This window comes from Hippocampus guttulatus, chromosome 5 (assembly GCF_054856545.1).
Source record: "Hippocampus guttulatus isolate MCC_2025c chromosome 5, RoL_Hgut_1.0, whole genome shotgun sequence".
Taxonomy (NCBI): domain Eukaryota; kingdom Metazoa; phylum Chordata; class Actinopteri; order Syngnathiformes; family Syngnathidae; genus Hippocampus; species Hippocampus guttulatus.
Window position 1 is genome coordinate 1,173,545 of NC_141265.1, and position 22,400 is coordinate 1,195,944.

Here is a 22,400-nt window from a genome sequence, read left to right on the forward strand (position 1 = left end):
TATATAAGACATTGCCTTTTAAAATTTGGATACTTATATGCATGTAAAACATCTAGCTTCAGTGTATTTGCAATTTTTGTCCCCGGCAGGCTGGTACCATATCATCCCCTGGCTTGAATATTCTCAACAGATGGACACAGCGTATTGTTACGCTTGCAGACATTTTAGCCCTCCTAATACTGTTCTTTTCTCATCACTGTAATGTTATGACTACAATTTCAAAGTCTGAAGAAATAAAAAGTCAAATAAGATTTCGAATCTGTCTTTTTAACCCTGGGTTGAATGTGCCCCCCCCCCATCAAAACCCCTGGCCCCAGCCCGGCCCCCTCAGTGAAATTGATCCAGAACCGCCCCTGCCTGGAAGAGTTACTGTTAAAAATATCGACCAATTTTTCAGGCAGGCCATAATTCCAAGACATCAACGACTCCAAATTAGCGTCATCTTTCAAACGCCGACACTTGTTCTAAAAGGTCAAGTCAACTAGCGCAGATTGAAGATGACTGTTTGGCTCAAGCACTGCGTTTTGGTGCAATTTGGTGGCCCAAAGTACAATTTGAGGTTTCAAGACAGAAGCAGCATCCAGGCTGTGACCTCTTCATTTACATATTTAGGACATTCACATCATCTAACTTTGGTTGTCAGTCATCACAGCTCGTGTGCGGGTGCGCGCACTCACACAAAACATACACGCACACGCATTTCCCTAGCTTTTTTGTGCCGTTGTCAAGTGTGATTGACAGCTGTCATCTGCAGGAGGCCACTCACAAAAACAGCCCCCGCCAACCGCCACCCACCCCTGTCGCGCCCTACCGCCGCTAATGAGAGAAGCGGCGATAATTAGCATGTTAGCGCCATGTAGCCACAGGAGTCCTCAGAGCACAACCGACCGACGTCTGGACTCGTCAACGTTATCAGGAAGTTATCCGAATGTGTTTTGACAAAGATCAAAATCATAAAGAGAAGTGGCACGTTAGCTGCTGCTACCGTTAGCGTTTAGCATCTGTTTTCCACTCACAACATGAAGTCTTGCTCCCAGCACGGCTGGTTGCCGCGTACCGCGATGGTCGTACTCTTCACATTCTGAACCTTGAGGGTCACGTAGGCGTTGAACTTATCTGTCAAGATAAAAGATATCATGAAATCGTTACTTTATGATTTTTTATTTTTTCTTAATGATGATAAAACAGGTTTGCCAAGGGGCAAGCATAAAAATTTACTCTTCAGGCTGGGCTGGAATTGTACCGAGATATTTTCCCTGTCGTGCTGTGACTGCACTAGATTCTTATAAAATTAGGACTCAAATGCAGCAGGCTGGCGACCGGCGGGCGAATCATCCATCATTCACTTAGCGAATTTCATTATCTTGACACATCATGTTCATTTTTTCCTGGTTTGTGTATTTGACCAATAGGCACGCTCCTTCACTGAGCAGCAGGGCGTATCCCAGCGTGCAGTAGGCCTCTCTGGGGGCGCAACGGGCGTCAGTTATAATAAAGCTTCGATCACTTATGAAATAAGTGATATTTCGGTCACACGTGGACGTGTGCAGCGCGGCCCGCCGAGATGACATTTAGTCAATGCTCAGTGGGTAGCAAATGCTCCGTGACCAGTGATGGAAGATTAGCAAAGGGGCGGGAGAATCTTCAGATGAATTTCTGTATTTACTGGAGCCTTTTATTGCAAAACAAAACGGGCAAAACGACCCAAAAATGGCTCATTAAAACCAAAGTGACAGTCTTTCGGCATCTTTTTGGATATGGCTTCTTCAGACACATTTTCCAGGCCAATCAGCCCCTCTGAGATTTGAGCGTCCGCCCCCCCTGGGTGACCAAACATATCGCTTATTAGCAAAAATCAGATTAAGTTTGCTAAAGTGGAACAGCAGACTGGGACGCCTCTTTTTCTTCTTCTTGTACTCGTCCTGTCTGACCCAACTGCAAAATGTTTCCCACGAGGGGACACCACATTCAATGGCCAAATCTTGAAAGGACAATTTGCAGTTTTTCCCTCAATTTTTTTTTTTTTTTTTGCCGGAATAATTTGAAACGAAGCGCCTTGAGTCACAGGCCCTGGATGAGCGCTTTACGGATCTGCAAGCATGTTTTCGATACACCCCCGCATGATGACATCATGAGCAAAAATGTGAATTGGAACTTTGAATGTTGATTGAGGCCTGCGGTTTTAGTGACGTTATAGTTAGCCAATGCTAACGTTAATTTGATTCATAACCGCTTTGCCAGCTCGTACTCCTGGCCAAGTAACAACTGCAACAATACGAGATGATGGTTGTCTTCCTGCAAAGAGAGATGAAAGAGGAAACGAGCATAAAGAGCTCTCACCTGGAGGCCCGTGAAGCTTCGCTTTCTTCACTGTCAAAAAAAAAAAAGAAAAAAAAGTTATTGCTCCCATTTTGTCAATCAAACATGATCATTGTGAGATCAAGCTTAACGTGTGGTGTTCTCACTAAAGGTATCAAACCTGAAATGACTTTTGATGTGAAAAAGTCAATTGGCAATTGAAGCGAAAGTGCTCCTTTCAATGAGGTTTCCATGCAAATCCGTTTCAACATTTTATTCAATCATGGTGGAAAAGTGATGAACATGCTGAAAAAAATAAGACAAGCAAGCGAGCAACCCCCCACCCCCGAAAAAACAAAACTGTCTTTGATATCAGGTTTAAAATGATTCCGAAGCCCAAATGTCACCGTGGAAAGTGTAACATCGTCCCCGCCCCACCCCACCCAAAGATAAGGAGCCAGGGGGCCCAAGTCCGCAGGATTGGATTGCCAAGGGCCATTGCGACCAAACACATTCACATCGGTCTTCTTTTCACTGAAATTCAAGAAAGTGTGTGCCATCCACTCAGTGATCTGAATGAGTTTCAAAATAAGAGCACTAACAGGAAGTGCAGTGTGAGCAACCTTAACCTTACTGATTGCTGATCCCGTTTTGTCATTTTATCTTTGGAGGAAATGGTGAACCATTTTAGATTGATACACTAAGAAGGGTCAAAGTGTATTGTATATGTTCATTACCACGTGAACTAAAGCGCTGCGATTCGCTGCCGACCGGTTCAGGGGGAACGTCGTTTATCGCCTATAGAAAAGCGTTCCAGAAAATGGATGGATAGGCTAAAGTGAACCTGAAACTCCTGGGCTGAAAAAAAAAAAGTCCCTGGTTCAGACAGTAGACATAAATACAATAGCTACTGCAAGTGGCCACGTAACGACGTAAGGAAGCAAATAAGTAGGTAGGTTAGTAAATTGATACGTTGGTAGGGAAATAGGCAGGTAGACTCTGCGGCCGTGTCTACTGGCCACAGCCGTCAAAATTGAGTCGGACACTTGGTGGGAATCAAAGGTTAGCGTGGCTTTGGGCCACGCTGCGATTAGAAGGCGGCCGAGGCGGGTTACAAGCGCGCAAGTGCTTGCAATTGTGTGACAGCGGGCAAACGGATAATCCTGACAGGATAATGCCTTAAAGCGCCACACCGAGGCTAACGGCGAAGCTAGCCGGCTTGCTCGCGGACAGACTGCACTGAGCTGCGAGACCACAACGCAAAAGTCAACACGGACCCTCTGAGGGAGGGAATAACTGTAATCTGATCATGTGATGAGTCATGCAAGGGATTAAATGGTCAGAGAATTATGATGTTGTATTCTTCAACGCGCGCACGCTACGCTAAGCAAGTCATGCAAACACTGGGCTTCGGAAAAGATGGAAAGAAAAACAGGTCATGGTGGGTGGGTATGTTTTTCACACCTCCTGATTGTGCGGGGTCACTGCCCCGTTAAAATATCCACATTTATAAAAGGAAAAAAAAAAAAAAGCAAGAGTCATGGCAGACGCTCAGACAGGAGGGAATTTATTTTTAGCATCATCAGCTTTTGGCAACCTGCTGTCATGAACGCTCGAGAGATCGTCAGTAACACGGTGTGCGGGAATGACATCACTGACAATTATCATGAGACGACCGGGCCCACGTGAGCTCTACATTCCAACGCACACGTCGTATACTATGGAATGCGCGCTCACACACACACACACACACACACACACACACACACACACACACACACACACACGCACACACACACACACACAAAATAGCACGGGCACACAACAGCAGCAGATGGCCAAGGGATTACCCGCTGACCCCCTCCCACCACGCAGGAAGCTTACTTCCTTGTTTATTTCATCCTGCTACGACCTCACTTCCTGTTCTTCCTGGGGGTCATTTCCTGTTCGTACCTGTCACTTCCGAGTGGTCGCGTGCCACTTCATGGTGGTCTTTTCCTATTCTCACCTACCACTTCCTGTTCTTTTTTTTTTGTTGTTGTTTGGTTGGTTTAGATTGTTCTGTAGCTGTAACCGAAAACATTTGGTTATTCTGTGAGAAATGCTGCAGTTTCAGACTGGCCCAAGAGGGAGCACCTGACTTAGTAGATGATAACACTGACATCTAAAGGAAACTTAGGTACCCCAAACGCACATTTTGAGTTGAATTCGATTTGTTCTCAAGGTCCCCCAGACCTGAGAAGCCAGAAGAAGAAGGGGAGACCAAGTGTGAAGATGCCGTTTTTCCGGTTTGTCAAGATGGAGTTTCTTTGTCCCCACGAGGAAACATTTGAGACGTTTATAGCGTGATATCGGTGTCTATCAGACACTCAGAATGAAGATGTACCATACATATTTTATTGATCCAACAGCAGGCACAGCTGCAGTCGCAGTAGCCGAGAACGGACGAGTCAGGCAGGGCCGCGATCCGGCCTTGGGCATCAATCACACAAAGCTGACAAACACGACACGTTTTTGTCAGATATGACAAAGTGACAACAACAACAACAAAAACGCCGCCAACTCACCCTGGTGTTGGAGACAATTTGAACAACATGATAACCTGGGGTCAGATTTAATTGGATTTCATTGTATTTTTCACATTAGAAATCTTGGGACAGTGGAAAACGCGTACAAAAAAACTGAATGTACCTTCATGTTAGAAAACTTCAACCAATCACCACCAGAATGCACATGCACATCTCTACCAATTCCCACTTCAATCAAAACAAACGCCACGATATTTTTTTCTCATTCAGCAACATTAAGCTTGAGTGGGCACCTATGAAGAGGAAAATGTTAATGTCCATAAAATCTCAAATATTAGTGCGATCGTTTTGATATTTTCAGACATGGATGATAGGTAGAGATGTGCACATATACTCTGAGGGCGATTGGTCATAGTTTTCTGACATTAAACCACGTTCAGACTTCTTACATTAAGCGTTTTAGACTTTCCGGGAATCTCTGACTATTTCACATTAGTTGTTAGCCCCTACATGCTAATTATGTTAGCAACAGTTTGTTAAAATATGGTATTGTGAATGAATGGTGTCCACGCGTCAATGAGAGCACACACTTCTTTGTGAGAGTGTGTGTGTGCGTGTGTGTGTGTGTGGGGGGGTTGGCAGCACAAACCTGTTTTATGCTCTATAAATACAATTGAGTCGAGTCTGTCAGGGCGTGGTGGGAAAAAAACGTCAATCGGAAACTCGTCACATCGCTAGCGCTTTTTCTCAAGCTTTTTTTCTACTCTACGTGTACATAGTACAGCACTCAGTGGACAACACCATGAGCAATACAATTAATTGTATACACAATGTACTTTTACCAAGCAGACGCTAATGTGACGAGCACCAAAGCAAAAACAGTGGCTTACGGCTAGCATGAAGGCGACCATTACAAACGGCACATTTCTACAGACGTGACCATGACGCATCTCTCAGGCAAAGTGTGAGGAGTTTTACTTTATTTTAGTTTTCACCCCACAACTATGCTAATAAGCACAGCCAAAATTGAAAACGAGTGTAACAGAACCAGTACGCAGCCAAAACCATAAAGATATCGACTAGTGTGAAAATGGCCAATCAATCGGCACATTTGTACTGTCTATTACACAGCCGTCAAGTGCTGAAGTGCGATTACTTTGACTTGATTTTAAAAATCCGGTCAACCTCTCCACACGACTGGCAAATGGAACAGGTGGACCACTCAGAGGACAATCGGAGTTTTAAACTTCATCCTTACAACTAGCAGATTAGCCCTCCGTTATAACGATGACTTTAGCCGGCTGGACACGCTCACCTCTGACACACAGAAGCGACATCGCAGCGGGTTGTTTCGGGTGTCTTGAGGAGTTGAACACTTGCTCCTTCAGTCAGTCACTTGTTGCACATCCTCAGCATCCACACACGTTCGAGTCCCGCCACTCAACGTGGACTGAAAGTTGGACTAAAAAAGTCGACATTGTTGCCGCCTTCTTGTCGCAGCGGCTCTCGGCTGTCGCGGGGATGACTGACTGTCTGTCACACTGTGATTGACGCGCGCGCACACGAGCAAACGATTAAAAGGGAGGGTCAAATCCGACGAGCTGGGCGGTTCTTCTGTTGCATTCAAACGACGGCGTGAAGAGCTCGGAATTTGAAGTTTTGATGTGTTTCGGCATTTGCATTTTTTTTATGTGAACTGGGGTACGTTTATAAACATAGCCACCATGGGAAATAATACTTACCTATGCTGCATATTTTTTAAATTGTATTAAACTCTGTTATTATTAATCCAGACGTTGTGTGATAAAAAAGTGTAGTGTTCATTTTATATTGAGTTACATTATCATGTAGAGTTTCATTGTATGTATATGTATATATATATGTATGCATATATATATACTGTATATCTTTATGTCTGTGTGGATTCTCCGCGTTAACTCTCATGGTAATCTGCAAAGGTTGAACCGAGGCTGCTTATAGGTTGATTTTTGTGTGCGTGCGTTTTTCATTTTTTTTCAGAAAAAAGAAATAAAAATGACCAAGGCAATGGCGCGATTACACTGACAGTGTATAATCATATTACGCTGCCTTCTCAGTGAGCCAACACGTGTATTTAAATCACTCCTCTTGTTTACGTTGCATTTATTTTCGTATAACTCCATCTAGTGGCAAATAACGGGAAGTGACAATCACAGTCCTTAAACAATTGTGTTTCCTACATTCATTGCATTTTACACATTTCTACACTTATCAGCAATTTGCTTCGCCTTTTTTTTACTTTTTCATTTTGTTGGTATGTCTGAAATAGACCCACCCGTGACGTCAGAGATAAATGACGACATGGGCACACATCACACCAGAACATTCTGGAAACCGTCGTTTTTATATTGAAAGTTGTATGTTTTAAGTAACTCCTTTCACGCCAGGTTGTTATTATTACTAGGCACAATGACAATAAAAGCAATCTATTTCAAGTCTACAAGTGAATGTCATGATGCGGGTTAGATAAACCGGTCCCATCCTGGCGCATGCGCAATGTGTTTTGTCCACCAAGTCGACAAGAAGCATCTCTGTCGACGTCGTCCGGCGGGCAGCCGCACATGCACGCGCGTGTACACCCAGTCCAGTGACTCCTTCGCTCCACCGACGACCATCCGTGACAAGGTGAGTGTTTTCATTTTTATTTCTTGATGTCGACATCGTCGAGGGTAAAAGGGGTAGAAGCGAAGCACCGTTCGGGGCGGCTCGGCCCGGCAGGCTTGTGGACTCAATCGAACCGCACCGACGACGCCTCTCTCAGCTTCCTCCTCAAACGTCCCTTTCTCCACATTCCTCCATCTTCTCGTCTGGTTCTATACGACAACCTTTGTCATCGTGGAAGACGTCGGTTTGGTTTCTGTTTGAAAAGAGAGCAGAGTTCGGTTCTGTGGTGGCGTACATATTGTGGGTCTTTTTTTTAATCGCATTGAAACAAAGGAACGTTTGTGCCAATACTACCAGGAACGTGATTTGTTACGTTTTGTTGTCAACATCTTATGAGACGTAAACACACCGCTATCGGTTTATATTTAATTTCGGTCTTCGATTAATGACCCAACAGAGGGCCAAGACTCCATTTGATCACATATTGATCTCTACATGACAGAAACAAACAGCTGCCAAGTTGCATTGAACCAGTAAATAGTGCTTCCGCTGTCATCCTGGAAAATAAAAGCTTAGAAGGTTTCTGACGCATATTACCAATCATCTAATAACGATTACTGTATTTAGATGAACGAAAGTACCATTTCGTTCTAGATCAAATTAGCTTCGATTTAACAAGCTTTGAATGAGCTCCGAGTGTTAGGATAGTTTCGTCGTTTTCTTTTATTTTGAAATCAAGACGGACGTGCCACTCACATGCGTCTCAAGTCAATCTTGTGGACGTTCCTTGTGGTACAGGAATATTGTCTATTGTCGATGTAGGTTAATCCCTGCTGATGCGTGTACCTGGATTCTTGAGCAGCAGCGTTATGTCACTTCCACGTTACGTAAGGTCAACATTGACTACGACAACTAGTTGAGCAATGCGACTAGTGTAAATAGGAAACTAGTTGGAGATTTGACCATTTGGTGTGTAGCCTGTATGCTTTGTAGTTGATGGTTGCGCTAAATTGCCAAGAATGACCAATTCGACTAGTTGAGGATAGTAACCGGCCTGACAAATTGAAGAGTGTGCATAGCTGATGAGAACGTTACCAGTGTGACTCATCGATAAGTGAAACCTTGATGTAGTGACAAGCATGCCAACTTATTAAAGATGTGCAACTATTTGTTGTCAAGTGTGACTTGCTAACAAGTTCCAATTGTTTGACAAGTTTTCAGCGAATGTGACCAGTGGAGTAGTGTGACTAGTTTTTGCCGGGTATAACCAGTTGATGGGTGCGACTCATGCCCAATCGCTCGATGACGACTTGGTAACGTGTGACTAGTTGAAAAGTGCAACTAGGTGACGTGTCATCTGTGAATCTCTTCAAATGGTCTGCGTCTGTCTTGCAGACGGTGTCAAGATGCTTTTAGTGGCTGCTCGCCTCTTGAAGTATTTCTCCTTGTGTTACATAACTGCAGCCTGCACTGGGCGGATGTGCATACTTTCAATTTTGCGTGTGTGTTGATGTCACTCACGAAGGCCCGTTGTATGTCTACAAATAGTTTCCTACAGCTGCAGCGTGTCTCCCCGATGGCCTCGTTGTCCACGAGACAGGATCATGTTAACCCGGGGTGCTAGCCCATGGCAGCTCGTGACGACGGCGCTCCACTCTTATGTAAGCAACGTTAAGATAATCTACTTTAGGCTCATATTCAGGTTTGGGAACAAGACCCAAGGCATTTGGGAAATCTTTAGACCAGCGAATGGCTTGTTGCGTGTGTTGCTAGTCGACGCTAAGAGTAACTAATGGGCAGTTGTGACGGTTTGATGATTGTGATGGGTTGACTTGAGAGACTGCTTAATAAATAGACTAGTTGGCAACAAGACGAGTAGGGTGGAGTGCAGCTCGTGACTTGCAGGGCGTTTCTAAGTGCGAGTCAAGGTGGAGTTAACGCAGTGATGGCCAACATTAGCTCGGTATGTTATGTCTTTTGGCACTTCGCCTCGCGTCTTTTAGCGTCTTGTAGTGCTCCCTTGGTGCACGTCAACTGGGACTTCTAATCTATGGAAACCCTGTCTGGGGTGGTGGGCGGTGGGTGGGGTGGACTTGGCCCACGTCCCACTCTGCTCCTTTTCCTGGAAGTACATCCGCAGTGATGTAAGAGAGATTGTCCTCTCGCCAGACAGACCCTGCCAACATACTAATCAGACACCGCTAATTGTCTGGTGAGAAGGCTGGATTCTCTTCTTTTTGATTGAGTTTAGTTTATCCCGACAACTATTTGGCACTTGCGGCTGGACTGGCAAATTGATAGATGCATGCAACTAGTCATCTCGTCCAATTAGTTGACAAGAGTAGCTAGTTGCCCTCAAGCCTACATGACTATTGTGTCACTTCTGACTGAATGACGCGGGCGACTAGTTGACCCATGCGACAACTTGACCCGTGTGGCTGATTGGCAAAGTGAATACTTGACGAGATACTACCCCATGCATGTGAATAATTAACACATTTACTAGTTGACCCATGCAACTAGTTGGTGTGTATAACTACTGTAATTGAGGGAGGTGACTAGTTGACACGTGCAACCATTTGACCCATGTGATTGGCTGACCTGTGTGACTAGTTGGCAGTTAATCGTTGACAATTTGTGCCAATTGTTGACATGGTTAATCGAGGAGAGTGAGTAGCTGACAAATGCAATCACGTGATGTGCGCGACTGATCGGCGCATGACTAGTTGACACGCGACTACTCATTCAACACAGCTAGACGACATGCCGCGTGTGAGCAGTTGATGAGTACGGTTCGTTGATCTGTGCAACTCGTCGATGCGTGAGACGAGGTGTGAGGTACGCAACGAAATTAAAATGTAAAACTAGTGACGCGTCGTCTTGGTTTGTGTCTCCAGATGTCGCTCCCCGTCTCTGATTTCGTGTCTCACTCCGACCGTGCCCTCGACCTCCCCGGCATCTCCTTCCAAGTCGCCGGCGACGCTCCGGAGCTCCATCCGGCGTGCCGCCGGTGAGCCCGAGCGGCAACGTCGCGCACGCTCAGCTTAGTCCCAACCGCGAGTCCTTCTCCGCCATGGACGGACACCCGAAGCTGTCCGGCGAGACCCTGATTGTGCACCACATCCCCCTGGTGCACTGCCAGGTGTCGGGACGGCGGCAGGGTCTCTGCGGTGTTGGGGGGGGCAACCCGTTTAGCCCCCCGGAGAACTTGGGCCTGAGTCGCACCACCTCCCTCCCAGAGAGGGACGTCCTCCAGAGGGAGGCGCTGCTCTACAGCAGCCTGATGCAGAGCCGCGCCCGCAGCGGGGGACCCGAGAGGAAGGGCGGCGGCAGCACGGCCAGCGACGACTCCTCTTTCGCCTCCAGCATCTCCGACGAGCAACCGATCGCGGCTCACACGTTACCCCGAGTCAAAACCAGGAGCCGCCACCCTCTACGTCGGAACCCGTTTCTGATCAAGACCGACGACGACGACGACGAGGACGAGGACGACGAGTACGACGACGACCTGAGCGGCTACCGCGAGGACTCCTCCTTCCACCTCCACGGCCGCACCGACGGCGCCGCGCCGCCCTTCCGCCCGCGCGACCCGGGCTTTGCGTCGCAGTCGCGCTATCGGAACGACGCGACCCGAGACTCGGACCCGCCGCGGCCGGGCCGGCGGCACGGCAGCTGCGGCTCCAACATGTCGGTGGACTGCGGCGAGCACGATTGGGAGGCCGACGAAGACGGAGATCATCCCATGCCGTGCGGTCGGGGCGGCGAGACGGGCTCCGACTCCTCCGGCTCATCGACGCGGCGCTGCTCCTGCTGCGCCCTGACCCGGAGCCTCTGCCGGGACTTGCCCCGGGACCTCCCCGACGCCTTCCCCGAGTGCCCGCGGGGCTACAGCAGCGACTCGTCGTGCAACAGTTCGGACGGCGTGCTGGTCAACTTCAGCGCCATTTACAACAAGATGAACAACGGCGTCCCAGAGAAGCCGGGCAATCTGAACAGCCCCGCTGAGTGCCCCCCGCCGGTCGACCGGCGGGACCCAACGAGTGGCGCCTTCTACTTGGACCTCCTCACATCGCCGGCGGAGCCTCCGCCGGCCTTCCCGCCGGGCCGAGAGCCTCCGCGATCCGCCTTCTCCGCTTGCTCCTGCTCGGCCGAGCACCAGGCCGGCCCGGAGCTGGACGCCAACTGCAACTCTTACCGCCCGCCGCCCTGCGGGTCCGCGGGGGGGCCGCTGTCTTGCCTGCAGAGTCGAGCCCGCCTGGTGGTGGCCACTCAGAATTACTACAAGCTGGTCACCTGCGACCTGTCGTCCCAGTCGCCGCCCAGCCCCGCCGGGTCGTCGGTCCACAGCGGCTCCGAGGAGCAGAGCGGGGAGAGCCCCCCCAGCCCCACGCGGCCCACTGAGTACTTCCTATTCCGGCAGAGGGACAACCAGGAAGTGGAAGATGAAGAGGAGGATGAAAAGACGATGACGGTGGGTGGTCTGTTTTTATTTGGACAATTTCATTTGTTGCTATTAAAACAATTACGGGGTACTTTTTGATTTTCAAAGTATAGAGAGATATATTTTCTTGGACTAAAGCATATTTTAATTTGTCTTTGTAGTTCATTCTTTGCTTTATTTATGACTTTCAATTTTTATTTGAAAATATTTTAAAGTGGTTTTTTTTATGAAACTAAAGCAATTTTTGCTTTCTTCATTTTGAGTTTTTTTTCTCCTTTTAAATTTTTATTTCATTTGTATCTTTTATTTGAATTTTGATTTGTTTCACTTCTGTAAGTTGATTCTGATTTTTGTTTTCATTTTTTAATTCTAATTGTGATTTTTTTTGATATTGAGTGTTGCTTAAAAATAATGTCAACCTGCCAACTATTAGCCAACCTGCATTAGCATGCTTGGCTAATCGAGTGGGCAAGACATGTTTGTTGTTTTTGATGAATAATAATACGCCTCCACTACTTTATTAGGCCGCCTGCGACTTTTAAAAATCCTGCTAGTTCTCTTTCTTTTCTACTTCCTGACTTATACTTTGTTTAGATTGTGTTATTGGCGTTGTTATCTACAAATTGGGCGACTAAAAGGAGTCGGCGCAAGGAGAGAAGGAATTGGCTTCTGCTTTTTCTTTGTCTCCTGTCACACGACGCTGCCTGTGATTTCTGCGCGACGGACGGATGCATTTATTTTTAGATCCGTGACGCTTGGTCACCACATTTGGGCAACGTCTGTTGTGCCAAATATTCGCGTGTGATTCAAAATCACGCGAAATGTTTCAGAGTGTCGCTTGCCTTTGATGGTCCTAATGTGCACCTCCGTACCTGGGGGGGGGGGGGCGGGGGGGGGCTCACAGTGGTGGCAGAGATAGACGGAGTGCAACGTGCCGATAGATGGACAGGGAATGGCCCTAATTGCATTTCACGCTCTTCTTCCAGCCGCCTGGAAACATCCGCACGAAAGATGATGAGGATGAAGAGGAGGAGGCGCTCGAGGAGCCAGACGCTCCTCCCGTCCTGCTCCAAGGCCAAGTGTACGTCAACGCGTCGCCCCCGCTGACTGAGCGGGACGCCCCGGAGGCCGCCGCCGCCGCCGCCCCCGCCCCCGCCCCCGGCCGGCCGCGCTCTCGCAGCTATGACCGCAACCTGGACAAGTCGCCGGCGCGGCGCCTGGGCTCTCTGGAGCGCATGCTGAGCTGCCCGGTGCGCCTCAGCGAAGGGGGCGGCGCCCCGGCCGCGCCGCCGCCGCCCCCGCCCCGCGTCACCTCCTTCGCCGAGATTGCCCGCAGCAAGCGGCGGCACGGCGGCTCGCCGTCCCTCAAGGCGGATCCCTTTTCCTCCACCGAGTTCTCGCCCGGGCGGGAGGGTGCGGCGGCGGCCCCCCCCGCGGCCTGTTGCGCCCAAGACGCCGCCAGTGAGACCAACGCTGAAGGTTTGTCCTCTGTGATTTCTGCCTTCCTTTTTTTTCCCCTTTTTCTCTTCTCTCTTCCGTCTTTCCTTTTTCCCCCTCCTTCATTCCTCTTCTCCTTCCCTCCTTCTTGCCTTTCTTTCTGCTTCTTTTTCTTCCTTCCTTCATGTCTTCCTTCCCTCCCACCTGTCCTTTGCCCCTTTTTGTTCATCCTCACTGCCTTTTTTTCCTTCATTCCATTTTTTCGTAATTCCTTCATTCCCTCCTGCTTGACATTCTTCCTTCTGTCTTTCCTTCCCACTGTTTTTAATTCCTTCCTTTCCCATCCCATCGGCCTTTCTTCCAGACTTCCTTTCTCACTTAAAATATTTCCTTCCTTCCTTCCTTCCTGCCACTTTTCCTCTTCTTTCGTTACTGCCGTCTTGTAATAATTCCTTCGTCCCCGCTTTCCCCCCTCCTTCCTTTCTTTCCCATCTTCTCTCCGTCCTTCTTTTCTTCCACCCTTCCTTCTGTTTCCTCCTTCATCCCTTCAATCCTCACTTCCTGGCTTTATTCCTGACATTCTTAGTTCCGTCTTTTATTTCTTACCCTCCTAACTGACTTCTCTCCTTTCCTCCTCCCCTCCTTCCTGTCATTTTTTTCCCTTCCCTTCTCTTTCTCTCTTCCACCATTGCCACGTTATCTCAACGTTGCCCCCTTGTGGCAGCCAATCGCGCCGCACCCATCTCAAGTGATAGCGGCTCGGCCTTTAGACTGACAAACAACTTGCGCAATGCCGCGAGGCGTCTCACACGCGCACGCATACGCGCTTGTTGTGTATCGAGAGAAGAAATTCTTCCGATGTTGGGCCCTCAGGTCTGTTTGTTTTGTGCCCGTAGGTTTTTCCGTGCATGCGTGTTCGATGTCTGAGCAGTTTCATGACTTCTAACGCGCCCCCCCCACCCCGCCTTTTTTTGGATTGACATGTGGCAGAGCGAAACTAAGCGAAGCTAATGAGCGTTTCCTCGTGTTCGCTCCCGACTGTCAAGTGTTGACATTGCTTTCATGCTACTGATTTCGAATGGCAACCATTTCACTTTTCATTTGTTTCCCTTTTAGGATCTTTTTTCTTTTTAATCTGATCTTATCGCTTTGCGTCCTTGGACTTCTCCCCACTTTCCTGCCTCGAACGCTTTCTCGTCATCAAGTGTGCGTCCACGTGCGGCCCGCGAACCGACCGTTTGTGCTCCCTTTGATGCAGGCGGCCCCTCGAGCTGGTCTGACGTCCATCCAGCTGTGGTGCGCTACAGCAAAGACCGGCGCCCCACCTCCCTCCCCATCCAGCCCTTCACCTTCCACCACCAGCTGGCCTCCAAGCCCCCCCAGCCCAAGCCTCCGCACCCCCTGCTGACCGGCTACGTGCCCGGCATGCAGGCCCCCTCCGGCTCCGGCTCCGGCGGCACTGACGATGACGAGGGCGAGGACGGCGCTGAAAACAAGCAGCATCGGGGGGGCCTAACCAGATGCGCAGCTCCCCCCGGGCCCGTCCGGCCGTCGCCCCTCGGGAGTTACTCGCCGCCGCGCCTTCAGGAGGGAGCCGCCAGCTCCGGGACCTGCTCCACGTGCAGCCCGACGCCGCCTCCGCCCCCCGAGCTCTCCCGCCGCCCGCGCAGCGCGGCGCACGCGGGGCCGCCGCCGCCCCGCACCCCTCCCCCCGCCGGCCTGGCTGCGAAGAGGGGAGCGGTGCCCCCCACCCTGCCGCCCGTGCACCGGGACACTCTCAGCCCCCTGGGCTGCCTCATTGCCGGGAGCGTCGCGGATGGAAGCAAAGCTGTCCGGATGCAGAACGGTAAACTTGTGCGAGCTTTCACGCCGCTTTGCTTTCTTACCTCCACCAAGGAGAGGTTCTCTCTCTCTCTCTCTCTCTCTCTCTCTCTGGCCTTCTTGCCACATGAACATCTTTGCATGAATGCCAACCCACTTTGAAAATCTCAAGTTGATCATCCTGCGGCCCCAAACCGTATTTTCGAACCTAAACCTCAAAGCCATTCTCGTCACTCGGCTTGGACTCGGAACATCTTTCCTGTCATCTTTTGGCTGATCTCATCCGTCCTTCTTCTCACCGTTTGTCTTTTTTCTTCTTCTTCCTCTTCCCCCGGTCACCTTTTTCCTCCTTGAACACCCCCGCAGCACACCACCTTTCCCCCCAGGCATTGAAGTGGCGAGAATACCGACGTCAGAACCCTCTCGGCGGCGAGAGAGCGGCTAGCGTCTCCTCCTCGGATTGGCGTCGTCCTCCCCGACGCAACGTCTTCAATTTCCCTTCCGCTCCCCGCAGCCAGCCGACGGGACGCCATCATGGTGCGGGGGGAGCCTCGTGTGACCGTCCGCTTCCTGTTTGCGTGTGTCATTGGTTTTTGGTTTTTGTGTGTTCAGTCAAGCAGACGCAGCAAAGTTACGGCGACTTCCTGCTGGATTACTTCTCTCTGACCGAGAGGCCGCCGGAGGAGTTTTGCCTTTCGCCGGACGCCTCGGCTGCTTCGTCCTTCTCCTCATCTTCGGCTGCCTCCCAGTTGCAGATCTCCGTCGATATGACGCACAAGAGAGGTGAGATTTCACGCAGGATTGGTATGGAGGAAAAACCCCAAAACAGCGTGTAGTCCCGAATGGGTTCCTAGCGACCAGAGTGAAGCTCTGCTACATCCCAGCATGCTTTGCGGTGCTCTCTGTAAGTCGTACTTTTTTTTTTTTTACTTTGATTTGTTATGTCGATGCCTTTCCGGCAGGTTTGGTGAAGGCGGTCAACACAGCCGTAGACCTGATCGTGGCTCACTTTGGCACAAGTCGAGACCCCGACGTCAAAGTAAGATCACACCGCGCCGTTCCTGACGTCCGTCCGCCCGCGCTCAAGTTTTTTTTCTTTTTCGACGGGACCAGGCGAAGCTCGGCAACAGCTGGGTGAGTCCCAACGTGGGTCACCTGATCCTCAAGTACTTATGCCCGGCGCTGCGCGAGGTGCTGCAGGACGGCCTCAAGGCCTACGTGCTGGACCTGATCATCGGGCAGCGCCGCTGTCATCCCTGGAGCCTGGCGGAGGCCTCCGCGCAGCTGGGTAAAAACGAGCGGGCCCCCCCCTTTTGCTTGCCGCACCCCTAAACCGAGCGCGGGTGCGTTTTTGTCCCTCAGGCCCGTCGACGCGTGTCCTCCACAAACTGCTGAGGAAGGTGAGCCAGTTCTCGGAGCTGACGAGCCACAGCATGAGACTCAACGCCTTCATCTTCGGCCTTCTCAAGTCAGCCTTCCTCCTTTTCCTGTTTGTCAACGCACGTTTTGTGCCTGGCGTTCATCTCGCCTCTCTTCTTTTCCAGCATCAAGTCGTTGGAGTTTTGGCTCAACCACCTCCTGAGCCACCAAGGTAAGTGTCGAACGTAAAACGGGTGTCCACGCCAAAGAAAAGAAAAGAAACACACGCTAATTGTTAGCCGTGGCTAGCTGTGAATGTGACCCCGATCATGCACTGCAGTCGCTTCTTTGTTCCCCGACAACGTTGGTCTGATTCCAAAATCCAACGGCCGTTGCAGACGTCATCGGCGCCCACTACAACGCATGGGGGCTGGTCCCGCTGGCTCAGGGTGCGTGTCAGCATCTGTTCAGCGAGCTCCTTCTATTGCTGCAGCCCCTCTCGCTCCTCCCGTTCGACCTGGACCTCCTGTTCGAACCCCGACTCTTGGCCACGGGGCTCGAGCAGCAGAGGCGACGTAAGGAGCTGCTCTCCTCGGCGGGACAGTCCAGCGCCCGCTCCACCGTGCAGCTGATGCGGGGCTGGGGCGCCGCCGTCGGCGACATGGTCAGCGGGAAGGAGAGGCCGGCGCCGAGGCAAGGCGGTACCCGGCCCGGGACGGAAGCCCCCAGAAGGGAAAGTGCCCCGATGGGGGGCGATAACGGGCCCGAGGACCGAGGGACAGGCGGCCGGAGGATGAAGGGAGTGGGGCAAGAAAGCGAGGAAACGGATGTCGGGAAAGACCCCGCAGCAACGGACGCGGGGCGGCAGCGTCAAGACCGCCAGGCCGGATGGTGGTACCAGCTCATGCAGTCCTCCCAAGTCTACATCGACCGGTCCGCGCAGGGTTCCAAGTTTGCCAGGACGGACAAGCGCAGGACGTCAGCGGAGCGCCGCCCCTGCCGCCCGCCGCCCGCCCGGGAGGGCGTGGTGGAGGGCGCCGAGTCCGGATCCGGGGGGCGACCCTCCTGGATGGGGAGCCCGCCCGAGTCCATCCTCAACCGGGAGGCGACAGCGGGCGGCGGTCCGGCCGCCGAAGTCCGGCTGGAGAGCGCCACTCGGGACCGGGGGCTGCGCTGGGGGCGGCTCTTTGGAGCCGGTGTTGGCTCTCCCACCAAGACGGACGGCGGTGAAGCCGGGGTTAAAGCTCACAAGAGCAGGTACCTTCAAAATGAACCCAAATACGCCGCCGAAGCTAATCGCTCTCCTCTAATGATGAAGCCTCGGCAGAGGCAGACTTTCATTCCAACAAAAAGCAAAGTCTTTGTATTTTCCAGGCTGCCGTCGGGCTGGCTTGGCCTGGACTCATCAGTTCTGGGCCTCATGGCCCAGACCGTCGGTGCCGGAGGTGGGCAAAAGGTAGAGTCTGTGGCTGCCGACGACCCAACTGGGGCAGTCTCGCCCAACGACACCCAACCCAGCGAGATGAGACTCTCGACATGGTATGAACATCTTCCAAATCCAAAACTCTCGACTTGCTGCCCCCCCCCCCCCCCAAAAAAAAAAATTGCATCAGAGACCGAGGCCTAAAACCTTCCCCTAATTCCCTCTGCTCCTGAGTCGGTGTCACATTTAAATCATCTTTTCTCACCCCTCTGTACCTGGCAAATACGCGGGTGAGGGCCAACCTCCCCAGTTCCATGACTGTCCCTTTTAGAAAACTGTCCGTTATCTTTGCCTTTCACACAGTACCCAGAGAAGATGGGACATTCCCATTTTTAATTCATTTTTAAAGAGCAATTTCTTTTGCGGGGCAGAGGGAATACTTCATTTTTGTTTAGTTTTCCCATTAGTATTGGTTTTAGTTTCAGCTTTTTTTTAATTTGTCAGGTGCAATATTAAAATCCAAAACACAACACTTCCTTGTGGTCAAGCGTTGGCAGCGTTTACACGGTGACCTTGGAACGAGGTGGCACGAACGAGGGCTCAAGCGGTTCTTTTCCTCCCTCAGCGAAGTGCGAGCGCTGTGCCACCACATCGCCACGGAGGCGGGACAGCTCAGCTTCAACAAGGGCGACATCCTGCGAGTGCTGAGCAAGGCCGATCCCGACTGGTTGCTCTGTTCTGTCGGCGCCGCTCGGGGCCTGGTGCCCATCGTCTACGTCTCGCTCTGCAGCACGGGAGAGAGCCGGGCCGGCGGCGGCCAAGATGGTGCCGGCCGGGGCGGCGGCTCGAATGATAGCTGCGGCGCTGCTGGGAGTTCGAGTGGCGGTTATGAATGTTGATCTCGGAAGTCCCTCCAGAGGAAATAAGAAGCGGTCTCCATTGACACACGTGAGCATGCAAACATCCGTAACCCAAAGACACCCGCACACCAACTGGACCTGTCATCGTGCCCACCAATATTATTATTATTATTATTATTATTAATATGGTGAATACAAATACATCAGGTAGTCACTTCCGTGAGTGTGTAAGTGGGATGGGCCATCATGTGATGTCACAGACTGAGGCTGCTATACTCCGATTCTCCACTAGAGGACAGCACAGGAATGGGCGTCAAATGTGCGGTTGTCAATTAATCGTGTCTTCAATCATCAAAGTCAAATGAATATGAATGGTCATGCCTCCATCAAGGGAACGTCGTACTTCCTGTAACGTCACTGGAGTTAGCCCAAGTAGCTTAGCATGCTACGCTAAAACCATCCTGTGGCGGGGTGGGGCGGTAGTTGCTTGCTGACGATTCCTCGAGTGTTTGAATGTGTTTTGTTTTGTTTTTGTCAGCAAAAGTTAGCATACAAGCTAATTAAGGTTAGCGCTTTGGTGACAAAGTGCTCCGGAGGAACAGCTAACATCAAAATGATGCAGAGGAAAGTTCATAGTATGTTAGCAACATTAGCTTACCTGTTTATGTTTACACTTGACTGTGAAGGAGCCGGCTTCCCTTTACACGTTTGAAAATTAAGAACGTAAACAAAATGGGATGCCTCAGCCATCATGAACAAGGGTATTTCTAGGCCTGTAAAATGCTAGCACGTTACCATGAAACATTGCGCAGTTGACCGTTTCACCCAGGATCAGATCATTTCCAATGTATCAACGTTAGATTTTCTCCTGGATTTTCACCTCTCGGCTCCCAACCGGTCACCCGGTTGTCACAGTAACGGCTCAAAGTCATTTTTAGCAAGCTAGCATCCAAGAAAAATAGAAGGGAATTTTGCACTGTTCGGACACTTTATCGAGAAGGTTAGCTTATTTGCTTGCTTTTCTTGTACAGTTGAACCTATTTAATAATGCCACCGGTATTCAAGTGTAAATATGTTATTATCCAAGAAGCGTAAGAAGGCGACACTCGTCGGTGATTGGTCGCTGTGTCTTGGCGCCGCCTGCCCTGCCTGTAAATACTGTATCTTCATCATCTTCTTGTGTATGTATAATGCTAACCGGCTAATGTGGCTAACTAAAGTGTGACCACGTGACAGTGTGACTCCTGCGTGTATGTCGGGGTATGTCTTGGTGTTTTGGTGGTAAAGTTGGACATTTTGGACCGAAAAACATCTTCAATACCACCTTTGACCTTGCAGTTAGAACAAAATGGCACCACTTTCTTGGAGCCTGTTACAAAAAAATTGGATCAGATCCTCAGCCAATGCTGTGACATCATTTTTATTTCTTTATATTTTCAGACAGAAAAAGTCAGGTATTGCAGCAGGAATGCCAGAACGATAATGTGGCGAAAACATTGTAATAGCTCTTGAGGGATGATGGCACATCATGAAATATTGGGAGGAAAAGATTTTCGGAAGAAAAGAAATCATCACCATCAAACACCATCTTGTGTTGAGAAAATGTCATGACATTACTCCTTATCACATTTTCGTTAAATCAAGTTTGACGCCCAAAGTCCACTTTACAAATGTCATTTTTCAGTTTGTCAAACTAGTTGGATAATCAACTCAACCGTTGTTGTATGGAGGCCTTGAAGGGACAAAAAAATGACAGCCATTTAATTTGGAAAATGATTCTCATTCAGCATCTTCTCATTAACTTCAACCGAGCCCCCCCGTAGTTCTTGTTCCGGCAGACTTTCTTGAGGCTGTCCACACGTCGCATGGCTCGTCGCACCCCGGGAGCATCGGTGGCTATGCAAAGTTTGGCTCCGCCCCTGCACACAAAACTGAACCGCAGTGTCGCCTCGCGTCAGGATCCGTTTGCCACAGCAAGGTCAAGTCCGAAAAGCAAAACTCACACGATGGCGTCAATGGGGCAGCCGGAGCCGGCCACCTGACGGTCATAGTCCACCAGGGGCGCTCCGATCGGCATTTTCTCACCCGGGACCGACAAGCAGCAGTTGCTGAGCATCTGGCTGTGCGACACTGGAAATAAAATGACAGGAACGTGCGATTAGAGTCAGAATAGCTTCCTTGTCGTTGCACCATGCCGAAGAAAAACAAAAAACTCAGCAAACGGGTATAATTAATACACGACACACAGACGAGCACATCTTCGTATAAGTCTAATAGAATCATTACAACATTAATGATATCCAAATTCATCTCAATTAAAAACGTCATTCAATAGATTTCTTGAACAAAATTCAAATTACGACTCAATTTCAAAGTTAATCAAATCACTCCAACAGAGCATGAGTTCCATTCAACAATTTTTCATGGAAAATGACGTGTAAATGTCATTGCAAGTTCAATTACTGTAAATGCCATTCAACAAATCTATAAAATAAAGAATTCAATCCAATAAAGTCCCAATTAATGTTATTAAATGAACAAGGCAAATATTAACATCTCAATTATATAATGCCTTAAAATGATGTTATTAAACAAATGCATTTTTTAAAATACCATTAAATAACATGATCATTTAAATACAAATATGTCATGTTGGAATACACCAATGCAGTAAAAAAATGTCATGAAATATTGTACTGTCATACAACTAATTCAAACAGTAACACAATGTACGTAAAACATATACTGTCATTGATTTAGACAAAAGAAATCATTGATATTGTATTAAAAATACATTCAATTCATTAAAAAGTTCTGTTACACATCAAATGATTTCTGACTATCGGTTCAATAATTTGCGCATTGTATAATTTGCAGTGTAATGAATTAACACGCAAGTGGCATTTGAATGATTTCTGGTTCCAGTTGGCCTCGCACTGCGGCTTTTTAAATCAATAAAAACTGGGAGAGCGGACTCGAGTTGTCCCTAATAAACTGACCTGTGCAGCAGCAGCAGGAGAAGAAGAAGAAGAAGAAGAGGAGGAGGAGGATGAGGGAGAAGCCGACGAAGTCGTTTGGCGTCATGACTGCACCTTGTGACCCAAAACGAGATGGCGCCGGCCCTTAAATGGCCGTTGACGCCAACTTTCACTTTCACTTCTTTTCACTTTCCTTCCCACTCGACCAGCCCTCGGGGCAAATCGCTGCCATGTCATGTTTCCACGACTGCACCAGCTGGCCCGTTTCCACATCCCGGATGGGGGGCGGTGGAATTTCCATCCCACGCCGCCTTCTCTCGAACTCGAGAGAAGACTCACAAATAGTCAGTAGGACTTAACCCACCATTCTACTCTGCCGTTTTTCATCTCATTCCAGTTTGCAACTAAGTGGGGTTTCTTCTCGGCAACCGAGGTGATATGGAGCATTGAGAACGAGTGTGGGAAGGGTCCGTTTTAGCATATTTTTAAAAGTCAAGTCCAGAACTGAATCAAGAGGAGGTCGCAATCAAAGTTGAGTTCCCGCCCCGATTCGTCAGTCACCGAGCCAACATCGCCCAATAAGTCTGGGTCACAAATCAGTAGACGAAAAAC

The 22,400-nt window shown here is 49.5% G+C and overlaps 3 protein-coding genes across 7 annotated transcripts in view; 1 reads left to right on the forward strand and 2 right to left on the reverse strand.

Annotated features, from left to right (window-relative positions):
* Positions 1–6,348, reverse strand: part of LOC147204582 (uncharacterized) — a 57,781-nt gene extending 51,433 nt beyond the window's left edge. For all 3 annotated transcript variants that reach the window (XR_015101016.1, XM_086112286.1, XM_086112284.1), the window contains exons 1-3: positions 6,142–6,348; positions 2,341–2,370; positions 1,017–1,116 (exon numbers count right to left, since the gene is read on the reverse strand). Coding sequence is in view for 2 of the 3 variants with exons in the window: in XM_086112286.1 (XP_085968412.1) it covers positions 1,017–1,116; positions 2,341–2,370; positions 6,142–6,163 (152 nt within the window). In the remaining variant the exon portion in view is untranslated. The remainder of the gene's footprint in view (positions 1–1,016; positions 1,117–2,340; positions 2,371–6,141) is intronic.
* Positions 6,349–7,362: 1,014 nt separating this feature from the next.
* On the forward strand, positions 7,363–20,043 carry rusc2 (RUN and SH3 domain containing 2). Of its 3 annotated transcripts, XM_086111628.1 has the most exons (14): positions 7,386–7,490; positions 9,018–9,130; positions 10,367–11,940; positions 12,897–13,389; positions 14,606–15,193; positions 15,535–15,705; positions 15,781–15,951; positions 16,131–16,207; positions 16,282–16,456; positions 16,531–16,636; positions 16,713–16,759; positions 16,926–17,784; positions 17,902–18,066; positions 18,576–20,043. In XM_086111628.1, exons 3-14 carry the CDS (start codon positions 10,543–10,545, stop codon positions 18,847–18,849), a joined length of 4,524 nt encoding a protein of 1,507 aa, XP_085967754.1. In that variant the 5' UTR covers positions 7,386–7,490; positions 9,018–9,130; positions 10,367–10,542; the 3' UTR covers positions 18,850–20,043. The 3 variants fall into 3 exon arrangements, with proteins under 3 accessions (XP_085967753.1, XP_085967756.1, XP_085967754.1); XM_086111627.1 differs by lacking the exon at positions 9,018–9,130 and having other exon boundaries at positions 7,363–7,490; XM_086111630.1 differs by lacking the exons at positions 9,018–9,130; positions 15,535–15,705 and having other exon boundaries at positions 7,363–7,490.
* A 189-nt stretch (positions 20,044–20,232) lies between these two features.
* LOC147204585 (uncharacterized) lies at positions 20,233–21,921 on the reverse strand. Its single transcript, XM_086111631.1, has 3 exons — positions 21,810–21,921; positions 20,814–20,940; positions 20,233–20,741 (listed from the first exon to the last, which is right to left on the reverse strand). The coding sequence occupies exons 1-3, from the start codon at positions 21,892–21,894 to the stop codon at positions 20,594–20,596; spliced, it is 360 nt and encodes a 119-aa protein (XP_085967757.1). The 5' UTR covers positions 21,895–21,921; the 3' UTR covers positions 20,233–20,593.
* Positions 21,922–22,400: the final 479 nt, after the last annotated feature.